At 42.8% G+C, this 19,992-nt stretch overlaps 8 protein-coding genes across 10 annotated transcripts; 3 read left to right on the top strand and 5 right to left on the bottom strand.

The window, feature by feature from the left end:
- The first annotated feature begins 36 nt into the window (after positions 1-36).
- Positions 37-3,063, top strand: LOC145707550 (ceramide synthase 2-like). The gene is made up of 6 exons (XM_081785095.1): positions 37-247; positions 294-378; positions 425-670; positions 713-874; positions 916-1,036; positions 1,078-3,063. The coding sequence occupies exons 1-6, from the start codon at positions 38-40 to the stop codon at positions 1,343-1,345; spliced, it is 1,092 nt and encodes a 363-aa protein (XP_081641221.1). The 5' UTR covers position 37; the 3' UTR covers positions 1,346-3,063.
- Positions 3,064-3,232: 169 nt separating this feature from the next.
- LOC145710624 (formylglycine-generating enzyme-like) lies at positions 3,233-8,130 on the top strand. Of its 2 annotated transcripts, XM_081788416.1 has the most exons (8): positions 3,233-3,398; positions 3,552-3,706; positions 3,749-3,920; positions 4,193-4,324; positions 4,474-4,542; positions 6,940-7,048; positions 7,092-7,281; positions 7,963-8,130. In XM_081788416.1, exons 1-8 carry the CDS (start codon positions 3,342-3,344, stop codon positions 8,072-8,074), a joined length of 996 nt encoding a protein of 331 aa, XP_081644542.1. In that variant the 5' UTR covers positions 3,233-3,341; the 3' UTR covers positions 8,075-8,130. The 2 variants fall into 2 exon arrangements, with proteins under 2 accessions (XP_081644542.1, XP_081644543.1); XM_081788417.1 differs by having other exon boundaries at positions 3,312-3,706.
- A 44-nt stretch (positions 8,131-8,174) lies between these two features.
- Positions 8,175-10,279, top strand: LOC145710623 (uncharacterized). The gene is made up of 9 exons (XM_081788415.1): positions 8,175-8,306; positions 8,371-8,508; positions 8,554-8,741; positions 8,786-8,914; positions 8,963-9,038; positions 9,090-9,242; positions 9,286-9,357; positions 9,401-9,563; positions 9,638-10,279. Exons 1-9 carry the CDS (start codon positions 8,193-8,195, stop codon positions 9,709-9,711), a joined length of 1,107 nt encoding a protein of 368 aa, XP_081644541.1. The 5' UTR covers positions 8,175-8,192; the 3' UTR covers positions 9,712-10,279.
- A 413-nt stretch (positions 10,280-10,692) lies between these two features.
- Positions 10,693-12,880, bottom strand: LOC145710622 (hexokinase-4-like). 2 transcript variants are annotated; one of them, XM_081788413.1, is made up of 8 exons: positions 12,528-12,880; positions 12,283-12,482; positions 12,119-12,241; positions 11,454-11,955; positions 11,229-11,409; positions 11,075-11,156; positions 11,012-11,035; positions 10,693-10,905 (listed from the first exon to the last, which is right to left on the bottom strand). In XM_081788413.1, the coding sequence occupies exons 1-8, from the start codon at positions 12,754-12,756 to the stop codon at positions 10,825-10,827; spliced, it is 1,422 nt and encodes a 473-aa protein (XP_081644539.1). In that variant the 5' UTR covers positions 12,757-12,880; the 3' UTR covers positions 10,693-10,824. The 2 variants fall into 2 exon arrangements, with proteins under 2 accessions (XP_081644539.1, XP_081644540.1); XM_081788414.1 differs by lacking the exon at positions 11,012-11,035.
- A 160-nt stretch (positions 12,881-13,040) lies between these two features.
- On the bottom strand, positions 13,041-14,849 carry LOC145710625 (N-glycosylase/DNA lyase-like). Its single transcript, XM_081788418.1, has 6 exons — positions 14,600-14,849; positions 14,296-14,550; positions 14,138-14,252; positions 13,877-14,062; positions 13,313-13,370; positions 13,041-13,272 (listed from the first exon to the last, which is right to left on the bottom strand). The coding sequence occupies exons 1-6, from the start codon at positions 14,704-14,706 to the stop codon at positions 13,043-13,045; spliced, it is 951 nt and encodes a 316-aa protein (XP_081644544.1). The 5' UTR covers positions 14,707-14,849; the 3' UTR covers positions 13,041-13,042.
- Positions 14,850-15,250: 401 nt separating this feature from the next.
- Positions 15,251-16,410, bottom strand: LOC145709530 (large ribosomal subunit protein eL15-like). The gene is made up of 4 exons (XM_081787218.1): positions 16,256-16,410; positions 16,094-16,210; positions 15,452-15,788; positions 15,251-15,405 (listed from the first exon to the last, which is right to left on the bottom strand). The coding sequence occupies exons 1-4, from the start codon at positions 16,324-16,326 to the stop codon at positions 15,319-15,321; spliced, it is 612 nt and encodes a 203-aa protein (XP_081643344.1). The 5' UTR covers positions 16,327-16,410; the 3' UTR covers positions 15,251-15,318.
- LOC145709536 (large ribosomal subunit protein eL24-like) lies at positions 16,367-17,042 on the bottom strand. Its single transcript, XM_081787223.1, has 3 exons — positions 16,787-17,042; positions 16,634-16,742; positions 16,367-16,591 (listed from the first exon to the last, which is right to left on the bottom strand). The coding sequence occupies exons 1-3, from the start codon at positions 16,975-16,977 to the stop codon at positions 16,424-16,426; spliced, it is 468 nt and encodes a 155-aa protein (XP_081643349.1). The 5' UTR covers positions 16,978-17,042; the 3' UTR covers positions 16,367-16,423.
- LOC145709508 (protein arginine N-methyltransferase 5-like) lies at positions 17,028-19,988 on the bottom strand. The gene is made up of 9 exons (XM_081787195.1): positions 19,886-19,988; positions 19,568-19,803; positions 19,255-19,511; positions 18,877-19,211; positions 18,574-18,832; positions 18,354-18,528; positions 17,633-17,785; positions 17,372-17,583; positions 17,028-17,327 (listed from the first exon to the last, which is right to left on the bottom strand). Exons 1-9 carry the CDS (start codon positions 19,986-19,988, stop codon positions 17,135-17,137), a joined length of 1,923 nt encoding a protein of 640 aa, XP_081643321.1. The 3' UTR covers positions 17,028-17,134.
- Between the last annotated feature and the right edge of the window lie 4 nt (positions 19,989-19,992).

Below are 19,992 nucleotides of genomic sequence, written 5' to 3'. Positions count from 1 at the left end.
TCAACTCCTCTATTTTAAATTTCCAAAATAAGACATGATGGAAGTCGAGAGTTTCTGGAACGAGCGTTACTGGCTTCCACCGGGAGTAACCTGGGCCGACGTCGAGAAATTCAAAAATCAAGGTGGAAGTATCCCACATCTGAGCGACCTTTGGATAGTGATTCCAATCGCGTTTTCGATGATTTTAATAAGAAGAGTGTTTGAGGAAGCTATCAGTACACCAATTGCAAAAAGAGTCGGAATAAAGGTGATAAATGATGTAAATTTACTTGAATTAAACTTCTTCTTTTCAGAATAAACGTACAGCGAAGCCTGAAAGCTGCCCTATTTTGGAAAAATACTCAAAAAGTCATAGGCGTCTAGAACGAGGAGACTTACGTAAAGTAAAAAATCTTCGTTTCTGACGGTTAACTAATTTCTTTAGCTGATCTTTTATCGAAGTTGGATAAAGATTGGAATGAACGAAGAATAGAGAGATGGTTCAGACGGAAGAAAGCTCAGGGTACACGGCCACTGACGGCGAAGTTCGGCGAAACCATGTGGCGCGGCTTTTTCTATACGCTTGCCTACTCGTATGGAACGTATGTTGTAATGGCAAACACGTGGTTCTGGGACACACTCGACTGCTGGAGAAACTTTCCTTTGCAGGATCTAACCTGGGATGTCAAATGTAAAATTGCTACACGAAACAAACATATATAACATCTTTCAGATTACTACATTGCGGAACTGGCGTTCTATCTTTCTCTCTGCTGCACATTACTCTCCGACACAATTCGAAAAGACTTCCTCGCGCAGATCATCCATCACGTCGCGACTATTGCTTTGATAACTTTTTCGTATGCATGCGGATTTACGAGGATAGGTGTTTTAGGTAATCGTTTACTGCGAGAAAAAGTTTTGATAAATTTACAGTGATGTGGCTTCACGACATATCCGACATCTTCCTTGAAATCGCCAAATGCTTCGTTTACGCAGAGAGGCAAGCAATCGCAGATCACTTCTTCAACATTTTCGCAGTTGTTTTCTTTATAAGGTAATTTAATTTTTTCTTCTTCGATTGAACAACAATTTCAGTCGGATCATTTACTTCCCTTTCGTTGTGCTTCACACGACATGGATCAAGTCAATGTGGCTCTTCGAGCCTTTCTTTGGGTACTACTTTTTCAACTTCCTGCTCATGGTTCTTCAAATCTTGCATCTCTACTGGTTCTATCTTATCCTCGATATGGCGTACAGGCTGCTGAAAGGCAAGAACGTCACTGACAGCCGCTCAGATGAGGAGTTCTCCGTCGATGAAAGTGACAACGACAATCAGAACCTCTCCGACAAAAAAGGCAAGTAAAGCCGCTTTCTTCATTCTTACAAGCTTCGATTACAATTCAACAGTATTTTCCGACATTGTTTTCTCAGTACTATCTGACTGTAGTTTCAAACCACTTCTTCAACCGAGCAATTCTTTACAACGCAAAGATCAGTTCTCGCTCTTTCGCAAAAACATGCCAAGACAGCACCAATACTTCCTTTTTTATATAATTCTCAAAGTCGTGCCCTGATTTATTTCTATTTAAGGATATAGCCTGTAAAATTCAACTTTCGTGGCGGCTAAACGCGAGGTCGGATCTTTTCATTTCAAGTGCAATCCTACCTAAAAATGGACGGAGAATTCAATTTTGGTACTTTTTTAAAATTTTTTACTCGAATTTTTCTCTCTAGAGCGATTTGAAATCTTACGATCGCGATTCCTCGAAAATTTTTCACTAAATCGGTCGAGTTTTTTCGATAGATAGGCTCTTTAGACCTTTATCTACAAAATTGACGGTTCAGTGTTCTCTTAATCCGAAAGAAACCGATTTTACAGCCCTAACCCTAACCCTTGTATGAGGCTAACTCAGCGCGCAGAAGCTATGAAAAGCGCTGCGCTCGGTGCTCGCTCTCTCGCCTCCTCTTTTCCGGGAGAGCGTGAGAGTTTTTGCGAGCGCTTTGATTGGCTGCACGCGATAAAGCGCGCAGGGAAGAAAAGCAAGAGCAAGAAAGAGGAGAATACTAGAATGAAAATATGACCGAGTTTGAGAATTTTATTCCCTCAATTTTCTAGCTTAGCATCATGACAACAGAGAACACGGTTTAGTTTTAGCGAATTAGTGGAAAAATTTTGAGAAATCGCGATCGTAAGATTTCAAATCGCTTTAGAGAGAAAAATTCGAGTAAAAAATTTTAAAAAAGTACCAAAATTGAATTTTCCGTCCATTTTTAGGTAAGATTGCTTTTGAAATGAAAAAGATCCGACCTCGCGTTTAGCCGCTACGAAAGTTGAATTTTACAGGCTATATCCTTAATATGATCAAAATGCCAATATCACTGTTTTTACGGTCACATGATCTATAGTGGATCTGTAGAGGAGGGTTCAAAGGTGGTGCAGAGAGGGTTTTGGAATTCTAGATATCACGTGATCTCGCGTAATCGGTCGCCAAAGTCAAAAATGGGCAAAAAATGCCGACTTTCAGGGGTCTATTACGTAATACCACGTGACCTCTAGAATTTTTAAACACTCTATGCACCACCACCATACATTCCCCTACATTTCTGTTATTGGTCACGAGCAGGGCTGTTGATTCCGGGTCCTTTCGGATTACCCGCAACTAAAAAAGCCATTTAGGTGTCAATTAATCTCACAAAAATATTTTCACCTATTATAAGGCAGCCCGAGTAATTATTGTAAAGCGTAAAAACGCGTAGAAACTTGCGGATTACCCGGAAAATGTCGCGGGTAATTTGAAAGGACTCGAAATCAATAGCCCTGGTCACGAGGGCATATCTAGAACGGTTTAGAAGTTTATAGATGCCAATGGCCAACCTAAAAAAACAGTGTTAATGTTATTTATTTTATTTGATTATTAGCCCCGTCAACTGAATCCCCAATTAATCATGTGCCTTTATATCAATTCCTGTGTCTTTGCCCATGTAACCACAGTTGCCGCTACAGTCGTTTTCAAGTATGCTTTCCTTGATTTGAACAATAAATTACCTCATGGAAATTTAACTCGCCAAAATTGAACTGCATTTTTCCAAAAAATGCATTTCCCTGCGATGCCTAGAGGGGCACTTAAAAGACATGAAAATAATCCCAGCATTGCAAGGACGCCCCGCCCGGCAGCCCTTCCATACTTTTTTCTAATGCAGTCAATGAGCCGCGGGGCAATGAGCGTGCGTCAAATTTTCGGCAGAAAAATACCCTTACTCAGTTTTCTTTTTTATTGCATCGTATGTTCCACCTGGCGCGTATTTGTTAGCAGAGAAAAGGGGGCGAGATTAAAGATTTCTCCGAAAACATCAGAAGAATGATTGTCTGGATTCTCCAGTTGGGCCAGGTCGTGGCTGAATCTCCAGGAAGCGTTGTTTTGATCCTTAAATTTATGTCTTCGTTGATTTCAGTGTCGATTTTATTTGGCTATTACGTCAGGGTGGACAATAAAAGGCTCTTTCTGAGTGTCGTGTTATGATTAAAGCCGTGAATAATGCTCACAATTCAATGCGGCTCAGGACACAAGTACGAGCCGGAGTTCAACCCGCCAGATGAGAGCTTTCCCAAAGAGAGATGGAACAAAGAAGTACTCATTCCCAAAGGAGACTTCATTTTCGGCACTGATTCGCCAGTTTTAGAAGACGATGGTGAAGAGCCAGCGCGGGAATGTAGAATAACAAGGTCTGACCTGCTTGACTAGAGACTAAACTCAAACTAAACTAGAGACTACTACATGGATGCGTATGAAGTTACGAACTCGGAATTCTGGATATTCGTTCAGAAGACCGGCTACAAAACGGATGCCGAGAATTTCGGCAACTCGTACGTCTTTGACCTCTGTTTACCAAAGGAGGTCCTTGAGTCTGCTGATCAAATGGTTCAGGCGGCTCCTTGGGCTTAGGTTGCTTAATCTCCACTTCATAGTTTATTTATTCGAAAGTCTTTTATTATTATTTAACCCCGGCGCGGTATGTTTGCCAGAATAAAACTGTCACAGAGGCGAGCGCTAAAAATTTCATTCGCGAAGAAAATTTTCGAGATTCGTTGGGTTGAATGCAGCAATATCGGCTTATATGCACGCAGGGGTTAAACTTCATAAGTACAAAACACGCCCACTTGATCATAAATGTAAATAAGTGTAACTATCACATAAGCAACCAGATGAAGTGGGTGATGATCAACGGCGCAGATTGGGCGCATCCAGAAGGGCCGCAGAGTTCACTCCAGGGCCGATGGACGCATCCAGTTGTCCATGTCTCGCATACCGACGCCGAGCGCTACTGTAAGTGGGCTGGAAAGGTTTAGGGTGATAGAATTATCGCTATTTTTTCAAAAAACTCTCACGACGTTTTCGTGTAATTTTCTTTCACAGACTCTGTGACATAGAGAATATCATAATGATCTTGTTTTTTGAAAAACACTGCGTGCAAATGTACACCCTTTGACAGAGATTACCGACCGAGGCAGAGTGGGAGCGTGCTGCGCGGGGCAAACTCGTCTCCAAACATTTCCCTTGGGTGAGAACCTTTTTTTGAGAAGTTCCGCGGAAGCAGCACGCGAATCCAGTCAGATTTCTCCAGCGCTCGTAAAAACGTCAAGCCTGGATCCCGGCGCTACTTCCGCGGGAATCTATACTCTATTTACTCAGTAGTGACCCCTTGCCCAAGCTCTGGAATCATGTCATGATTAGAATCAGGAGAAGTTTTTACCTTCATTTTCACGGTGACAATGGACATCACCGTTGCGGTCGACTCCCTGTGAAACCGTGAAATCGCCGGCAAAAATTCAAAACCCTCAATTTTTTTAGCAGGAACAAATTAATGCCCCGAATTCTGGCCTCCCATGCGAACAAGGGCCAAGAATTTAATTTTATTGCGACAATGACCTTGAAATAGGCGTCCATTTATGCTTTATGTCCCGAAAAAAATACGACTCTTTTGAAATGGCGAGACTCAGAGCCAGAGAATTTTAAATGTGAGCCTCTCATTTCATGTGAATGGCTCGGAGGACTTTTGAATTACCTCTGATAAAGGGACGAAAATAGTTCAAGTGGGCCAGATACTGGGCACACAGTAGAGCGCGTTTATGAAGAGAGAAAACGCAGCCAGCCGGAAAGAAATGCTGGTCGATCCGCAGTGGGAAAGAATTTCACGCCCGCTGTGAAAATTTCAAAACAGAGAATTCCTGCTTTTGGAGAAAGTTTCAATTTGGAAATTCCACTTTTTATGGGGAGCTAATTCACGCACGGTTTTTTCATTTGCTGAATCGCGTGTGTTTGCTCTTTGTTCAAAGACACATTTTTGAGCCAGTTTCAGGCAAACCAGAGAAAGAGAAGAGCATTTACGGCGATGAAAAAAAGAACTTGGATGATGTAAGAGGATTTAAATTTTTGTTTTTGGGATCATGGAAGACCCTAGTGAAGGATATTCGCCTATAGTCTATAGGCTATAGATGAATCCTCTTTCGAGGCAATAGAGGACTAAATTTCATTAGCTTTATTACTTGCCATTGAATCGTTATAAATGCGCACAAGGGTTAAATAATTGGAGCAACGTCAAGTACGGCACCGTGCCAGTCGGGCGCAATCGTGTGGAAATGGGCGAGTGCGCTTCGACACGATTAAAACTGCTGAAGTGAATTCGTTTAGGATCAATATCCCAGCAATTTGAGCAGAGAGGCCCAACAAACTTTTTTTTTGGACAAGAGAAAATAGAATAATCTATGAAGACTCATGGAAGAATCTCACATTCAGAAAGGCGACAGTTTTTCGAGAAAAGGGAAAAAATTATTTACAATTATGATCATGCCAAGAATAAGGTGAATACGCGCGTTAAGATTCGTACAAAAAGTGTCGTTTTCATGGCGTCTAAATATTATTGATAATTGAGTCGGTATTTGCACAACGATTTCGTGCAAAAGTATTTGGAATAAGCGATTTTACACAGCCCCCTATGTTTGCCATTGCTAGACATTCCAAAATTGAAAAGAGACACGCCGGCCAGAGAAAAAGAGCTTCCATGAATAGCGAATTTTACTACTCATAGAAGGTGGACAATATAATACTGCTCCTCTTGACAAAGTGCCAAAAATAGCCAGAATCTAGTTCTACAGCGAATTGCATTTTTCATGAGTTTTAGTTGCACTCAAGTATAATTAACATTATCAGTAATATTTTTTAAAATATTCGGCTTTTTTGTTTTCGAAATTCGGTCAACATCCGCTCGATAGTTAATTATTGATTATAAACAGACAATTGGTCCGGATCATGAACTTCATGCCAGTAGCTTGGCCCTTTTTAGATTCTTTGCAAATGGCATTGTCTTCTTGAATTTGCATTATAAGTATTCAGTCTTGAATAATTAAGTTTTCTTCTTAATTTCTCCTTTTGAAAGTCAACAATCGCTTTTCCCGAGAGACGAAGGCCAAAATTTATTCTCCCCTGATGATGTGAATAATTTAGCGGCGAAAGGAAAACGCACGCAGTCGTTAACCTTTTCCAAAAGAGAGACGATGAATTTTTACTCTTCAAAAGCAGATGTCCGCCTTTTTCGTAATTCTTTCTTAATCGGCCAACTTCTTACTACGCATTTTGTAAGAAAAGCGTAAGAGAGTATTTTTGGACACTATAGAAAATGGAATACAATGTATTATCTTTAGGGTTTAGTTTAAATAAATGTTTATCTTTTCACCTGTACCGTGTTATGATCATTTTTAAGTTTTACAACAGAAATATGCGGTCAAGAAAATGATAAAAACGCGCAAAACTATTGCTCGTAATTTTCCCGTGCTAGAATTTGATAACTATCAGTTATTTTTTGAAGAGACAAATCGCTAAAAGATCGATTTTTGCTTGGCAAGGCGGTTGTGTTGAATTTTCATTATTTGCTTTGGGGTGTCTGATTTTCGAAATTTAGGGCGATGACCTTCTCGCGCCGGAGGGCGAGTTCCGTGCCAACTACTGGCAGGGCGAGTTCCCAGACGAAGATGGCGGGGGCGACGGATTCCCCCTCACCACCGCGCCTGGTGAGTTTAATTTTTCAAATGCATTTTTTAATAATTTAAAAAGTTGACGCCTTCGGGGCTCAGAACGAGTTCGGCCTCTTCAACATGATAGGCAACGTTTGGGAGTGGACTGGCGACCGCTTTGCTCGTTACCACACGCACGAGCCAAAAAACGATCCCTCAGGAAGTCCGCGAGGCACTGAAAGAGTCAAAAAGGGAGGAAGCTTCTTGTCTGACACAGAGCACTCTTACAGGCACAGGCTCATTTTTCACCTCGTTGAGAATGACGTTCGAATTTTTCGTAACTGGATTTTTAAATAACTACCATGAGATTTTTTCCTAGAGGGAGATCTGAGAATCTGAGGGTCTTAAGCTCTCTGGGACTCTCAGTTTAGCCGCGCGCGCCTAGCGCGGCTAGCCAATCAGAAGACTGTATTTTTCCGGAGTGCGCCGAACTCTAAATTCTTTATTCTGAAGTGCCCAACAGGACCTCAAAGAAATTTCTAGACTTCCCCGAGAGTGAAACGGGGAAGCGAGGCCAGGGGCCTTCTCCCTCTCTAAAAAAATCCCACGGTAGTATCGGGCTCTTTTTAGTCTCGAGTGATAAGCTGTTTGTAATGTAATTTCGTCTTTTGTGTGGAAGTACTTCCGTTTCTTTTTTCCAGCCAAAAGCGTGACTAAACTACGCGCTATATATTCCTTTGTCCGGCTTGAGCGCCAGAAAGGAAAGAAATAAAAAAAGATTAATTTCAAAGTTATCGTTTCTGAAAAAAAAAATAATTTCCAAGAGTCAATTTTGAATCGAGAGGGAAAGAGAGTTTATTGCTTTTTCAATCACTTTTCTGCGCGACAGTCTAATTAGGCCCAATTATGTACTCGCGCCAAGTTTAGCCAGTTTCATACTTTCGACGAGGGCTGAAAAGAGCCGCACATAGAATTCGCAATGCAGCGCGACATCACAACTCCCCAGACTCGTCCACCAACGACATGGGCTTCAGATGCGTCAGAGAGACCAAGAAGCCAAACACCTTCAAGAAAACCATGTAGCAGTGTCTATTTCTACTAGCCAAAACTATATTAACCTGCCCTGCCAAGATATCAGTTCAACGCCATTTAAAAGTGTTAGAATTCGATTTTTAACAGTTGATTATTTAAGAATAAGACAATGAAATCGCTGATTCTCCTTCTTCCCAGTTTTGCGCACGCCATCTGTCCGGAGCCAGACTATGATGATTCGGTTATGTGGATCTCCTGCAGTGAAAATGAATGCAACATTGAGGTGGGATGTCCTCTTCCTCGAATTAAAGAGAACAAAAAAGAACTTCAATTCATGTTCTTTTTAGTGCCTTGACACGCTTGAAGAGCATGTGATTGGCTGTACTGAAGACGGAACCCTTCAAAGCTCACTGCCCAGCTGTAAAAACGCGCAATGCCCCGAAATTTCCCCCTCGCCGAATCGTCAAGACGATTGCGACGAAATTGTAAGTCAATTCCTATCTTTTGCGAATCTAATAATTGGCTGCTAGTCGTGTAAATTCTCATGCCCAGACGATCTTGAACTTGTCGGCCCAACTTCAATTTTATGCGAAAATGGAGTTTGGTCTGCAGAATTACCAGTCTGCGGACCTCCTGCCAGCTGTCCAGAGTTGCATCAGCCAGAAAACGGATTCATCAAATGTACTGGCAACTCGAGAAGAAGTGTCTGCGAGTATTCGTAAGTAAACGATTGCGGCTTCAGTTGATTCAATGATCATCTAGGTGTGCGGATGGATTCCAGCTTGTCGGTGAGCGAAGCCGCACATGCGAATACTCTGGGGGCGAGCTCGAATGGAGTGATGATGATCCGTCGTGTCAACAAAATGTTTACACTCCAGTACCAAACGAAGAGTAAATATCCTTATCTGCGTTCGTTCAATCTCGTAACCATTTTACTAGCACCGACAATCCTCAGTCTGACGCCACGCCCGACAATAACGACCAGAGTGTTTGGAATTTATTGAAAGAAAATCAGGTGAGATTTTGGCGCTATAACTTGGCCTTTCTTCTTACATTTTATTTAAAGATTGTGGTGGGCATCAGTGCCGGCGTTTTCTTGTTGATTCTGACGCTTTCTGTCATGCTCGCTTATTGTATTCGAAAGAAGAGGACGGGAAAAGAACCCAACGATATTGAGCTGTACCACAAGTGGGATCGAAATCCTACGCTTAATCCAGAGGTTAATTACATCTTCAATACTCTTTTCACAATTTTCGTTTCAGAATACCTTCCATGACCAAATCGTAACTTCTGGACCTAATCGGGATAATTCTATTTCCGACCCTTCACAAACGGTAAAGGAGCAAGAAAAAATCAAAGAGTAAACGATCGTTATAGTTTTACCAGCCGAACCATAATCGCGCGCAATATCCGATAAGAGGCGGAAATGTCTCTCCTTATAGCCAGGTCAACGTCGGAGGCACCTCTGAAAACGACCAGCTGTTGACAGCGGACGAAGGAGGGCCCAGTATTTATGATCCGTCTAATGCAGATCAAGCCCGTAAGTTTGAAACGTACTGGCAGTAATATGCGGAGTTTTACATTCACTCCCTGAAATATTTAATGTATTTATAGAATACCCGTCGAGTCGCGGCCCTTCGCAGAACCAGAACTATTACCGCCCGAATATGGCCACGTTCATTTACTAGATGCCCCGTTCAAGCTATTTCTGTAAAATTCCATTTCCCCGTTGGTGAAAGTCATCAACAAGCAAAGTTCACTTCTGATCTCGATTCCACTCTTTCTTAAAAACGAAAAAACAAACAAAAACGACAATCTGTTGCACTGCTTCTAATCTCACTGTTTTGGTGTACGACTGCTCTCTCTCTTTCTCTTTTCGAAAATATAAATATATTCTTTCTACTCTTTCTTTCGTTATAAAGGTTGACCTAATAGAGTGGAAATTTGAAGGTCACGAAAATAAATTTTTGCAGGCATTCACAGTTTCTTTTTCGAGATAAATTATTAAGGTTTCTTCTTGAAAACTGTCGGGTGCCTGTAAAAAACAAGCAAATAATCCTGGTAAGCGCGTCGAATGGATTTCTGATTACTTATGCCAATTAATTTTATTATTTACTAATCGCGATAATGTATCGGCATTTACAATCCCCTTTAGGTGGTTCTCTCGTTTTCCGCTTTAATCAACTGTTCCGTTATGACATTCCCTTCTTTTAACTATTTGCCCTCTTTGGCTTTCGAAGAACAAATTTAAATTGGTCTTTTCTAATTCATCTTTCATTAGAAATCGAAATGAGGCCTCAGATGGAGGACTACTTTGTGGAGAAAACGGTCCTCACCAAGTTTGAGATTGCGCTTCTCTTCAGCGCGACCTGCTTCTTTATTCGTGCCAAGTTCCCCAAGCTTTTCAATCCTAACAACTGGGGCATCGTTGGCAGCCTCCAGATCTTGTGCTACAGAGCAGCTAAATTCGCCGAACGCTCTTCCTTCCTCATGTGCCTGCTTTTTTTTGTTGCTGGTTTCTTGACGCTCAAGTACAAAGAACCGATACATGTAAATGTATTTTGAAATATTTCTTCACTACTGCCGACAATAAGGACTCACTATTTACTTAGCAGGGAAATAATAAGCTAAAAGTGCGTTTTTAGCTTATTTCAACTACGACTTTCTCATGTCATTTCAATCATTTATTCGCAGCATTCATTTGAAGTTAACTCAGATTAGATTCGCAACTGGCATTCAGCCTCACTCACAGCCATAAACTAGAAATTGAAGCAATTCAGGATGAATAGGTTAGAAGTTGTCTATTGATTTGCGGCGACGTTGGCAGCAGCGAGGAAAGCGGCGCCTTTCGCGCTGCCGTCGTATGATGTTCGGAACGTCACCTGAATAGTTATGTTGAAATCAATAAATGATAGACACCGTCTGAGCTAAGTTAGACTCGCAACGAGCATGGCAAACTAATGTTAAGTAACACTCAATGACGGGTACCTGTATCTTGTGGCCGATGTGGTGCTAGCAAGTTAATTAACAAGTTACTAAATTGGTATTTACCTCGTGCCCATCTAATAACTCTTGGGTCATTTCTTGAATAGAGGAAGCTAGTAATGGGTGGCTTTTGTAGAACGATCCGTCTTTGTTCGGTTTGACCATAAGCTGTTTGACTTATGGAGAGTTTAAGTTATTATTGCTTATGTTAACCATTCCTACGCAAATGTTAATACTGTGCTTTGAGTAGTTTGAGACTTCGATGATTCCAGCGAGGCAAGCGGCGACAAGTCCAGCAGCTCTATGTGTGAGCATCTTTGCGATAGAAAGACAGGCTTCCGCATCGGCGTACATTCCACAAAGGTCGATGTTGATCAAAACATCCTGCACGTGGTTTAAGCCTAGTCAATTTCTTTTATCGCACATACGAAAATCATTTGTTTACCTTGGGTGCCGGCTCTAATAATCTGTGGAAGGAAACTGCCTGGAATTCCTCCCACTCTGTCAATTTGGTCGGATGAAACGCCGTTAAACATAAGTCCTTCGTCGACGAAGTGCTTGACCATGATTCTGAAGATTTCTGGCAAGTAAGTTCCCGAAACCAGCTTCTCGATCACTTGCTTCCCCGGATTAGGCATATAACCAGCGTTGACGATATCCTTGTCGAAGCTCGTTAGATACTCGTCTAGCTCGCCATCGTCACCGAAACTGCCCATTTCAGCATTAACAGCTTGTGTCTGCTCTTCAGTCCGCAAGAAGGACAAGTTGAAGCCAGTTCCAATAATCAGACCAAGTTTAGTGTTGACTTCTTCGCTAACACCAGTAAAGAGGCAGGCAACGGTGTCGTTCACAATGGCGACAACTTTGTGCGGTAAGCCTGCATCACTGATCGCGTTTTGAAGAAGCTCAGAAACGTCCAATCCGATTCCGTCGCTTGGATGCAGTCCCTAGAAACAGCTTTTAATAGATAAAAAAAGCTCAAACTAGAACGATGACTAGCTATTCACATAAAGAAAATATTCTGTTAAGTTGTAAGCAGTCTATTACTACAGCCTTACCAGAACGGTCTATAAAAAGATCGAGTTGGGTATTTGCGAAAAAGTACCTTACCTTGTTCCATCGGATAAGAGTTGCTTTATTAATGCTTTCATGGCGGCAGGGAAACGAATTCACAAGAACAATATCGATGGGGTTTTCTTCTAGCCTGAAGCGACTACAAAAGTCAGCACAGCTCTAATTCATCGTTTCCAACAAAATATGAATTGAATAAATACCTTTGCTATAAGTTTAAAAAGCTCTTCTGAACCTTTGGTCTGATTCTTTCTTAGTGGATAGATCTTGCTTTCCATAAATACTGCTTCATCGTTGCCAAGTTTTGTTCCAGAGCCTTTTGGGGCCACGGAAAAGTCTGCATCTGCTGAGTTTGCTTGGTTCAGACGTACATAAACAACTCTGAAGAATCGTCCACCGAAATCTATAAGACAATTTATAGGCAATTATGAAAAGTCGATTATTCTACCCAGAACAATATATTCGCCCTTCTCGGACCCATTTGGAATCTTGGCTACATATGAGTTTAACATTCGTCCAACACCGCTTTGATCTTTCTCGAGCTTCGCTTTCACATCTCCCTTCACTTTTTCTTTGATTGCATTCAAGTCTTCGTACGAGAGCGCGATCTTGTCCATAACTTCGCTCAGGGCTTCTTCGTACTTAGCGATCGAGTCTGTTCTATGCCGCAACGCCATTTTTAAGAATTCTTAATTTTCAGTTCCTAATTAGCGCTAAATACAAATAGTATCTTCTCAAAAAATATATGGCAGTCAAAAGCTGGCAGTGCGTTTGTACAGTAAAAGTTACTGTAAAAGCTTAGCGCCTAAAATTCGAGCCTTCGACTGCTTTTACTTCTACGTCTTCCTTCTGTCTTTAGTTTCTTCTCCTCTGGGGATTTCTTCGCACACTGTCTGCCCCTTTTAGGGAGGGATTCTTGCTCTAACTTCACGTCTGTCGTTTCTTTCTTTGGCTTCCTCTTTCCTACTCCTTTCTTCGCCTTCGCAAGCTGCAATTCTTTAAAGAAAAGCACCGTCTTTTTGTAGGGATTATTGCAATTTTTTTTTTGAGAGGATCCAGGAGTAAATTCTTGGCGCTGATATCCCTTTCCTGGACGTACCCCGAATCTTCGCCCCAAGTTTCCCTCAATCTCGCGACAATGCTGTTGTATCGCGCCGGGGTGAGGCCCTTCTCAGCTTCGCGCAAACCGTAATCTAACGGAGAGTAAGTAATTATAATTTACAGCTGTATTACCGCGGTTCGCGATTCGTATCAAATGCACGTCGAGAGGAATCGCCTGGCGCTTATTCAGCTAAAAAATATTCGTTCAATATTAATGCATAGTTGTTGATGAGAGCTATCAAAAAGGTACCCGCGAGAGATTAAGAAATACACTCAAAGAATCAATGTCTATTTTACAAACGGAGGTCCTCGACTTGAGAGTTATTATCATCTACGTAGTTATCATTTACGTGAGTTTATAGTTTCTATTTTTTGTTCATCAATTCGTAGACAATATTGACCTTGATCGCTGTTTGGGCATATATGAAAAAGGCGGCCCGTGTTTATAAACAGGAGCAAATGAATAGAAAATGGAGGTTATTTTGCTTTAGTGAGCTATTTTTACTGGATTCTAATCCTAGCGCAATGGATAGACTGCGAAATCGCCACTCACAACCGAACGTCTGCAGCATGTCCGTAGCTTACAAATCGGTAAACCAAGAATTCCTGTTCAATTATACAATTTTCTTCAGAGATGTTTGTCAGTCTTGTAGACTAATTCTACACTTTCTGTGAAAACGCAGAGCAAATACTCACGCCGTATAAAACGATGCAATCAGCTACTTTTCGCCCAATTCCAGAAAGAGTCATCAACTTTTCCACTGCCACATCGTAGTCCTGATTTTGAAGCTCTTCTACCCAGGCATCGCCGCCGTTCTCCAAAATCATTTGGGCAGTTTTCACGATGTATTTTGCGCGATAGCCGAACTGGGCTTCTCGTAGCTTTACAATTTATTAATAAATCTTCTTTCTGTCAAATAGTCGTTTGTGAAAAGTGAAACAGTATCACCAACTCACCTCTTTTTCTGTTAGCGCAGCAAGTGTTTTAATATCAGGAAATTGGTGAAGGTCAACTGGACCACAAACGAGAAGGGGCCCTTTTCTACCAAGGTAAACCATCATGGAAGATATTCTAAATCTTAATCACACAATTGCATTTGTTACTTATGCGAAACCTTGAGATGTGGTTGTTGCTGGAGCAAATAAAGCTGAATAGTGTCTCCACTGGGTCCAGTTGTAGCTGGCGAATACCATCGTAAGTTGCGATGGCTTCAAGCATGTTTTTATCGTCGTTCGAAATTTTGTAATCCCTGTCCAAGTCGAAAAACTGGCGCAGTTGTTGTTCAATGAGTGCATCATTATTTTTCTCTGTCAGATTGAGGAGCGAATATTTTATACCTTCATCAACTTGTTGCAATCGGAATGCGTTCCTTTAAATTGAAAATTCCGAATTCGGACGAATGTACCGTCGATTCTCACCTCCCAATTACCCCTTCCCACGAATCTTCATTCTTATGCCAGCGAAAGGTCATGCCCATCTGGAGTACCTTTTCAATATCGAGCACTTTTCGATCAATTCGAATCATTCTGCAATGAAACAGTTGTGTTAGAGGAATTCTCGTTCACTTTGCTTGCTCGCCGAATTCAGACAGAAATTTCTTCGCCGCTTCGACCGTCAACACTTTCGCAAAAACTGGACTATCAAAATCCGATACTTCTTTCATGACCGCTTTCTCGTACGGGTTTAGAGAGGCGTGAACAGCTAAAGCTAAGTACGATTGATTACTCATTATTCTCTATTCTAGGAGGTAGGGCAGACGTTGCCCTCTCAAGACCCTGCCTTAGAGAAGTAAATCCCAGGATTGTGACCCTTCGCCACTAGAAACCATAAAATCTAAGCTAAGAGCTGATCTCTCTAACCTGCATAAATCGGGATTCTCGGCGGTTTCTCTGATAAATTCCTGGCCCTCTCTCTAATTCCGCTTGCTCGCAAAGTTACTAATAATTTTCTCATTCTAAACTAGCCATGATCAGTCACTGATCGTTGCCTCCTGCCTTATAACATGCGCATATCGATTGCGTAATAATCACTAACGTCAAGTGCGTCCTTTCGCCTTTTATTTTTCCCGATAAAGAGCTCACAGTAAAAGTCTGGCAGATTAGTATGAGACTCTTCAAAGGTGGCAAGTACAGGAAGTTTATCGCTTTCGTCGGAGTCGAAGGGTGTTTCGTCGCTTCCAGGCGGCGTGGGTGGAGCCACCGATGGAGTTGGTGAACTTGTGACCCTGAGCAAAGCGAGTTATGGGCGATTACGAGCTGAATTGAACTAACCTTGCCGACACCTCGGGATCGCTTGCCAGCGGAGGTAAGGCCTCGCATTTCTCGGTGCTTCTGCACTGGAGCAGTGATCCATTGGAGCTTGGGGTTGTTTCGGACGGCGTTGTGGTTGGGGTCGACGAGGATGACCTCGAAGTACTTGTAAGTGGAGTCTTCACCAACCCAGTAGGAGTTCAAGACTCGGAGAGAGCCGCAGTGTCGGCCAACTCGCTCCTCAGCGACGGACTGAAGTCGTCGGGCGAACTGGACGAACACACCCATGTTGGTGGGCTTACCCATGGTAGCTCCCTTGGGGACAGGCTTCTTTCGTCCACCTCGTCGGATCTTGATTCTGTCAAGTGGTTGAACATTCACCGCGGACGTTTAGAAACGTGTCCGTCTACGTTTGCATAAGGCCCTCTGCTGGATTTTCCAGTCTCTAAATTCGTTTCATGACGAGTCATTACTTGGAATCATAGTGTTTCTCCACGCGCTAGAAGTTTTTAGAGCGACTAGACTAAGAAAACGCGGAGAAGAGTCGAGAACTGGTTTGTTACCGGACACGCGCCCCGTGTTTCCGAGTAACTCTTTGCCGTTTTCATTCTTTGGCTATCCTAATCGCAGGTAATTTGAGCTAGGCCGTGCAACCCTCTGTGCCTGTAAACGACGAAGCCCTGAGTGGCCTTGTATCCGAGTCGTCGGGCCTTCTCTGGTCGAGTGGGCTTGGAAGCTCGGTGGATGGTGTTGAGGTTTCGGTACTGCCAGACCCGAATTCTTAAACAAATGGTCAAGCCCTGAAAAAGGTGAATATAAAGTTACCGCTGCAAGTATCGCATAGTGTCCGAAGACTTCTTGCGCCAAACTTCGTTCATGTACTTGTATGCGCCCATTTCGATCAAATCTAAAACGCCCAATTTTAAGTAACTTGAATGAACACAACTCCTGTCAAAGTACAAAGTTAAATACTAATTAAGACAGGGGAAGTTTTTAGCGCTTTCCAGCCTTGGCACCGCCCTTCTTCATCTGCTTGGCGACGGGAGCGGCGGCCTTGCCCTTAGCAAGAGTGGCGGAGCGAGCGGCCTTCTTGTTAGCCTCGTTGGCCTTCTTCTTGTCCTTGGCAGCTCGGATGGCGTTTTCTCGCTGCTTCTGTCGGATCTACAAGGGTCGGTGGAAAGTGGGCTCTTGGGTAGGTCTTACCTCGGGCTTCTGCATCTTCTTGTTGAGGATTTCAGTGTAGCTGAGTCCTCCGACAGCTTTGGTGGCCTTGACGTTACGTCGGACACGTCGCTTCACAGAAGCTTCCTGGCTAATCTGATTATTCACAAGGACTCTACTTTCGCTTTCCAATACCTGATGCCCTTCTTGTTCTTTCGTCGGTAGAGGATGGTCCATCGAAGCTTTCTGGGGTTCTTCTTGTTGTGGTACAAGGAGGCGACCTTGCTGTTGATCATTCGGATGACCTTTCCGTCGGCTCGGCAGTGGCTCATGCCATGGCCGGGGTGGATCTTGAGGCCGCTGAAGTGACAAAGCTCAGCGCGCATATTTCCGAGAGCCGATAATCAATCTGTAAAGAACACAATCAGTAAGTTACTTGAGTAACTTGAACCTCGAACATGTTGGGCTTTCGCTGAGCATCGCCCCTTCGGGAAGGCAGTTATGTGAGGTTTGAAGAAAGTAATAAATAAAATATTCAAAAATCTAGGAGTGGGAGCCGATTGATTGGGCTCGACCAGCTGGGTTGAAAGTACGGGTGACGTCCGGAGAGGTGACTCGCCATTCGTACCAAGTTTTGGCATCGCGCTTTCTCGTGCAACGCCACATGTGTACTGTTAAAGTCTCGCCAGCCCGCACTTTCATTGGTGTTTCGATCGGGAAGAACACGGGAAACCAACTGGAAACTTAAATAATACGTCGAAGCTTAAAAAATGACAGTACCTGAACATTTTAGGCGAGTGATGCTTCGGAGTAATCGACATGAACACATCGTCGTACAGACAGCAGTGGAAGTAGCCAGCGAAACCGTGAACTCGGGCTTCGGAAGCCAGCTTCCATGAAAGACAAGCTCGCTGATCGAAGGAATTGCCACCTTTCATGAAGGCCTTCGGGTGGCTGAAGGAGAATACTTCCTTTTCTTCGCCAAGAATAAGCTGCGAAAAAAAAAAACATTATAAAATTAAGGTTTTTGGAAAGTAATACCTTGTTGTTCATGTTAACTACGTAATTGCATTCGAATGTAAAGGACGCTGGTCTGTCCACCTTGGCACTTTTCTTCACAGCTCGGTAGAGACTTTCTGACGTCATCGGAGCCAGGTACGAAGTATACCATGTGGGTATAGAAATAGCATCATCCTAAATAATCAGCATTGAGAATTTAGTTCAACAATCCTTCGGAGAAGTTTCTCTATAGTTTACCTATTCAAATTAAATAGGACGACCGAGGTTTTCGACTAGATCTCTCTCAAAAAAGGAACAAAATAATTAGTTCCCATTGAGTGCTTCTGATTGGATCTCTGAGAAAATTTCTCAAGGGAAAGGAGGGAATTTCTCGCTGTGGCTCAATTTTACTCGGGTGGCACGTGGAGCGAATAGTAGAAGCGCCCACTCTGCGCGGCGCACCTACGCAAAATCTGAAATCGCGCAGCGCCGCGCTCAACGCAAAAAAGAATTACGCACGTAATTGAACTGAGCTAACACTTCCTGAACTGTTAAGTACGAACCCAAATCGATACAGAACGTCGAAGCTTTCTTTCTTAGTTTTAAGAAGTCCGGAAACTCTTTTGAAATAGTAATTACTAGTAACCACTATTAGTGATCGGCAATTATGGTTGGCCATCAATCACAGGACAATTATGTGTTAATTTTCCAGTAGTTTGAAATTTACTTCTCGGTCACCACATTTACAAATAAGATTTATTACCTTTAGCAGATGATTGGCTCCAATAAGACATTCAGGCGAAAGCTCATTACAGCTGAAAGAACCCAACAATTCGGAGACTATAATGTCAGCTTTGAAATCCGGCTTCCAATCACGCATGTCCGAGGATATGATTTCCACATTGCCTCCCCACATCTGTAGCTCATTATTCTTAAGTCTTGCGAATGGTAGATGAATAATGGAAGTTCCTTCGATTTTCTACCTGAGAATATTGACTGCACTTGGATTCTTCTCGATCGCATAGACTTTGATCCTCTTGCCGACATTCTTCGCAGCCCTCAAAATCTTATCGACAATTGGGCCTCTTCCAGCACCGAGCATGAAAACTATCGTTTCATCCAAATCTTTCGCCTTCAGAGCCTTTTCTACTGCTTGCTGATAAAGATCGTATTTCACTGGATCTTTTTCGAAGGTCTCGTAAGTCAGCGATTCCAAATCGTCCATCAACGGCTGAAGCGGCGCTAAAGCAGATTTTATCAAGCTCGAAGCTTCGGAGAGGTCTTACTTTGAAGATAGTCCATCAATGAGACGGACTGGCCGGATTCGCGATAGCCGTTAATGTCCGGCACATTTCTCAACCACTGCGGCCACTTTCCATTTTTGATGTAAGACACTCGCAGGTGCAATTCCTCGTTCATTCCCTTCGTTTCAATGATGATCAGTGGGTCCATGTGCACGAACTTGCTGATAAAGTTCTGATGCGACTTGGTGAGACAAGGATAACCGGCTCGATTCAGTGTCCAACAGTCGTCCTCGATGATGATGGCGTAAATAGGCTCGCCCAACCATCGGTTGAAATCTTTTTCGTATTCTAGCGGCACCTCTGTTCCCAAACGAAGGCTACATAAAAAAATAGTTTTTCGGCATATCATTTGTGACATACACTGTTAGCAGCCTTAATTTATGATCGCAAGCCATTCTGAGCGAGTCCCAGACTCTCCAGGCTTTCAACGCGCCATTTTCCACCTCGTTATTTTCGTCATCAGTCTTCATCACTACTGGTATCTCGGCCATGACCGGGTAGTCATTGATATGAGAATTCATGCTCTTCGAGATGTGTCTGACGAGATTCTGGTGCTCTTCCTTGATGGAAATTAATACTCCCGGAGTCGACATGAAGAATGCCCAGTTGATTTGCTCCTAAACAAATTATTTTTCAACCATATCGCTTTAAACAGTTGAATTCTGTTACATACATCGACGATCTCTGCTGCTGCCAAGTTCTCCTTAGCTTCCATGGACTCTATCCCTTCAGGGACGTGAATTCTAGGCACATTGTACTGGCACCATTCACTCGATTTGAGATGGTTATCGACGTACGCTTCTCCCATGAATCGTTCGCTCGGTTTCGCCTCCGAAAGACTTCCAACCTTGCTCTTGTCGAAAAGCTCGACAATTTGGAAATCGCAACCATGTTCAGCGTACTGCAGCTTCAGAACGAATATCCAACATTAACCATTATTTGAAAGTATTCTTTCTTTCAAAAAATTTTACAAGAAAGTTAATCGGTTCCTGAACTTCCTCGCCGCCTACCAGACACTCGTTCCAATCGACCCCAACCCTGGCTTGCTTTGATTTCTTTGTTGGACTATCTTCCAAGGATCTACTGTAGCTCATTCTA

This window comes from Oikopleura dioica, chromosome XSR (assembly GCF_907165135.1).
Source record: "Oikopleura dioica chromosome XSR, OKI2018_I68_1.0, whole genome shotgun sequence".
NCBI lineage: Eukaryota > Metazoa > Chordata > Appendicularia > Copelata > Oikopleuridae > Oikopleura > Oikopleura dioica.
The sequence above is the reverse complement of the archived record's forward strand: the minus strand, read 5'-3'. Positions and strand labels throughout refer to the sequence as shown.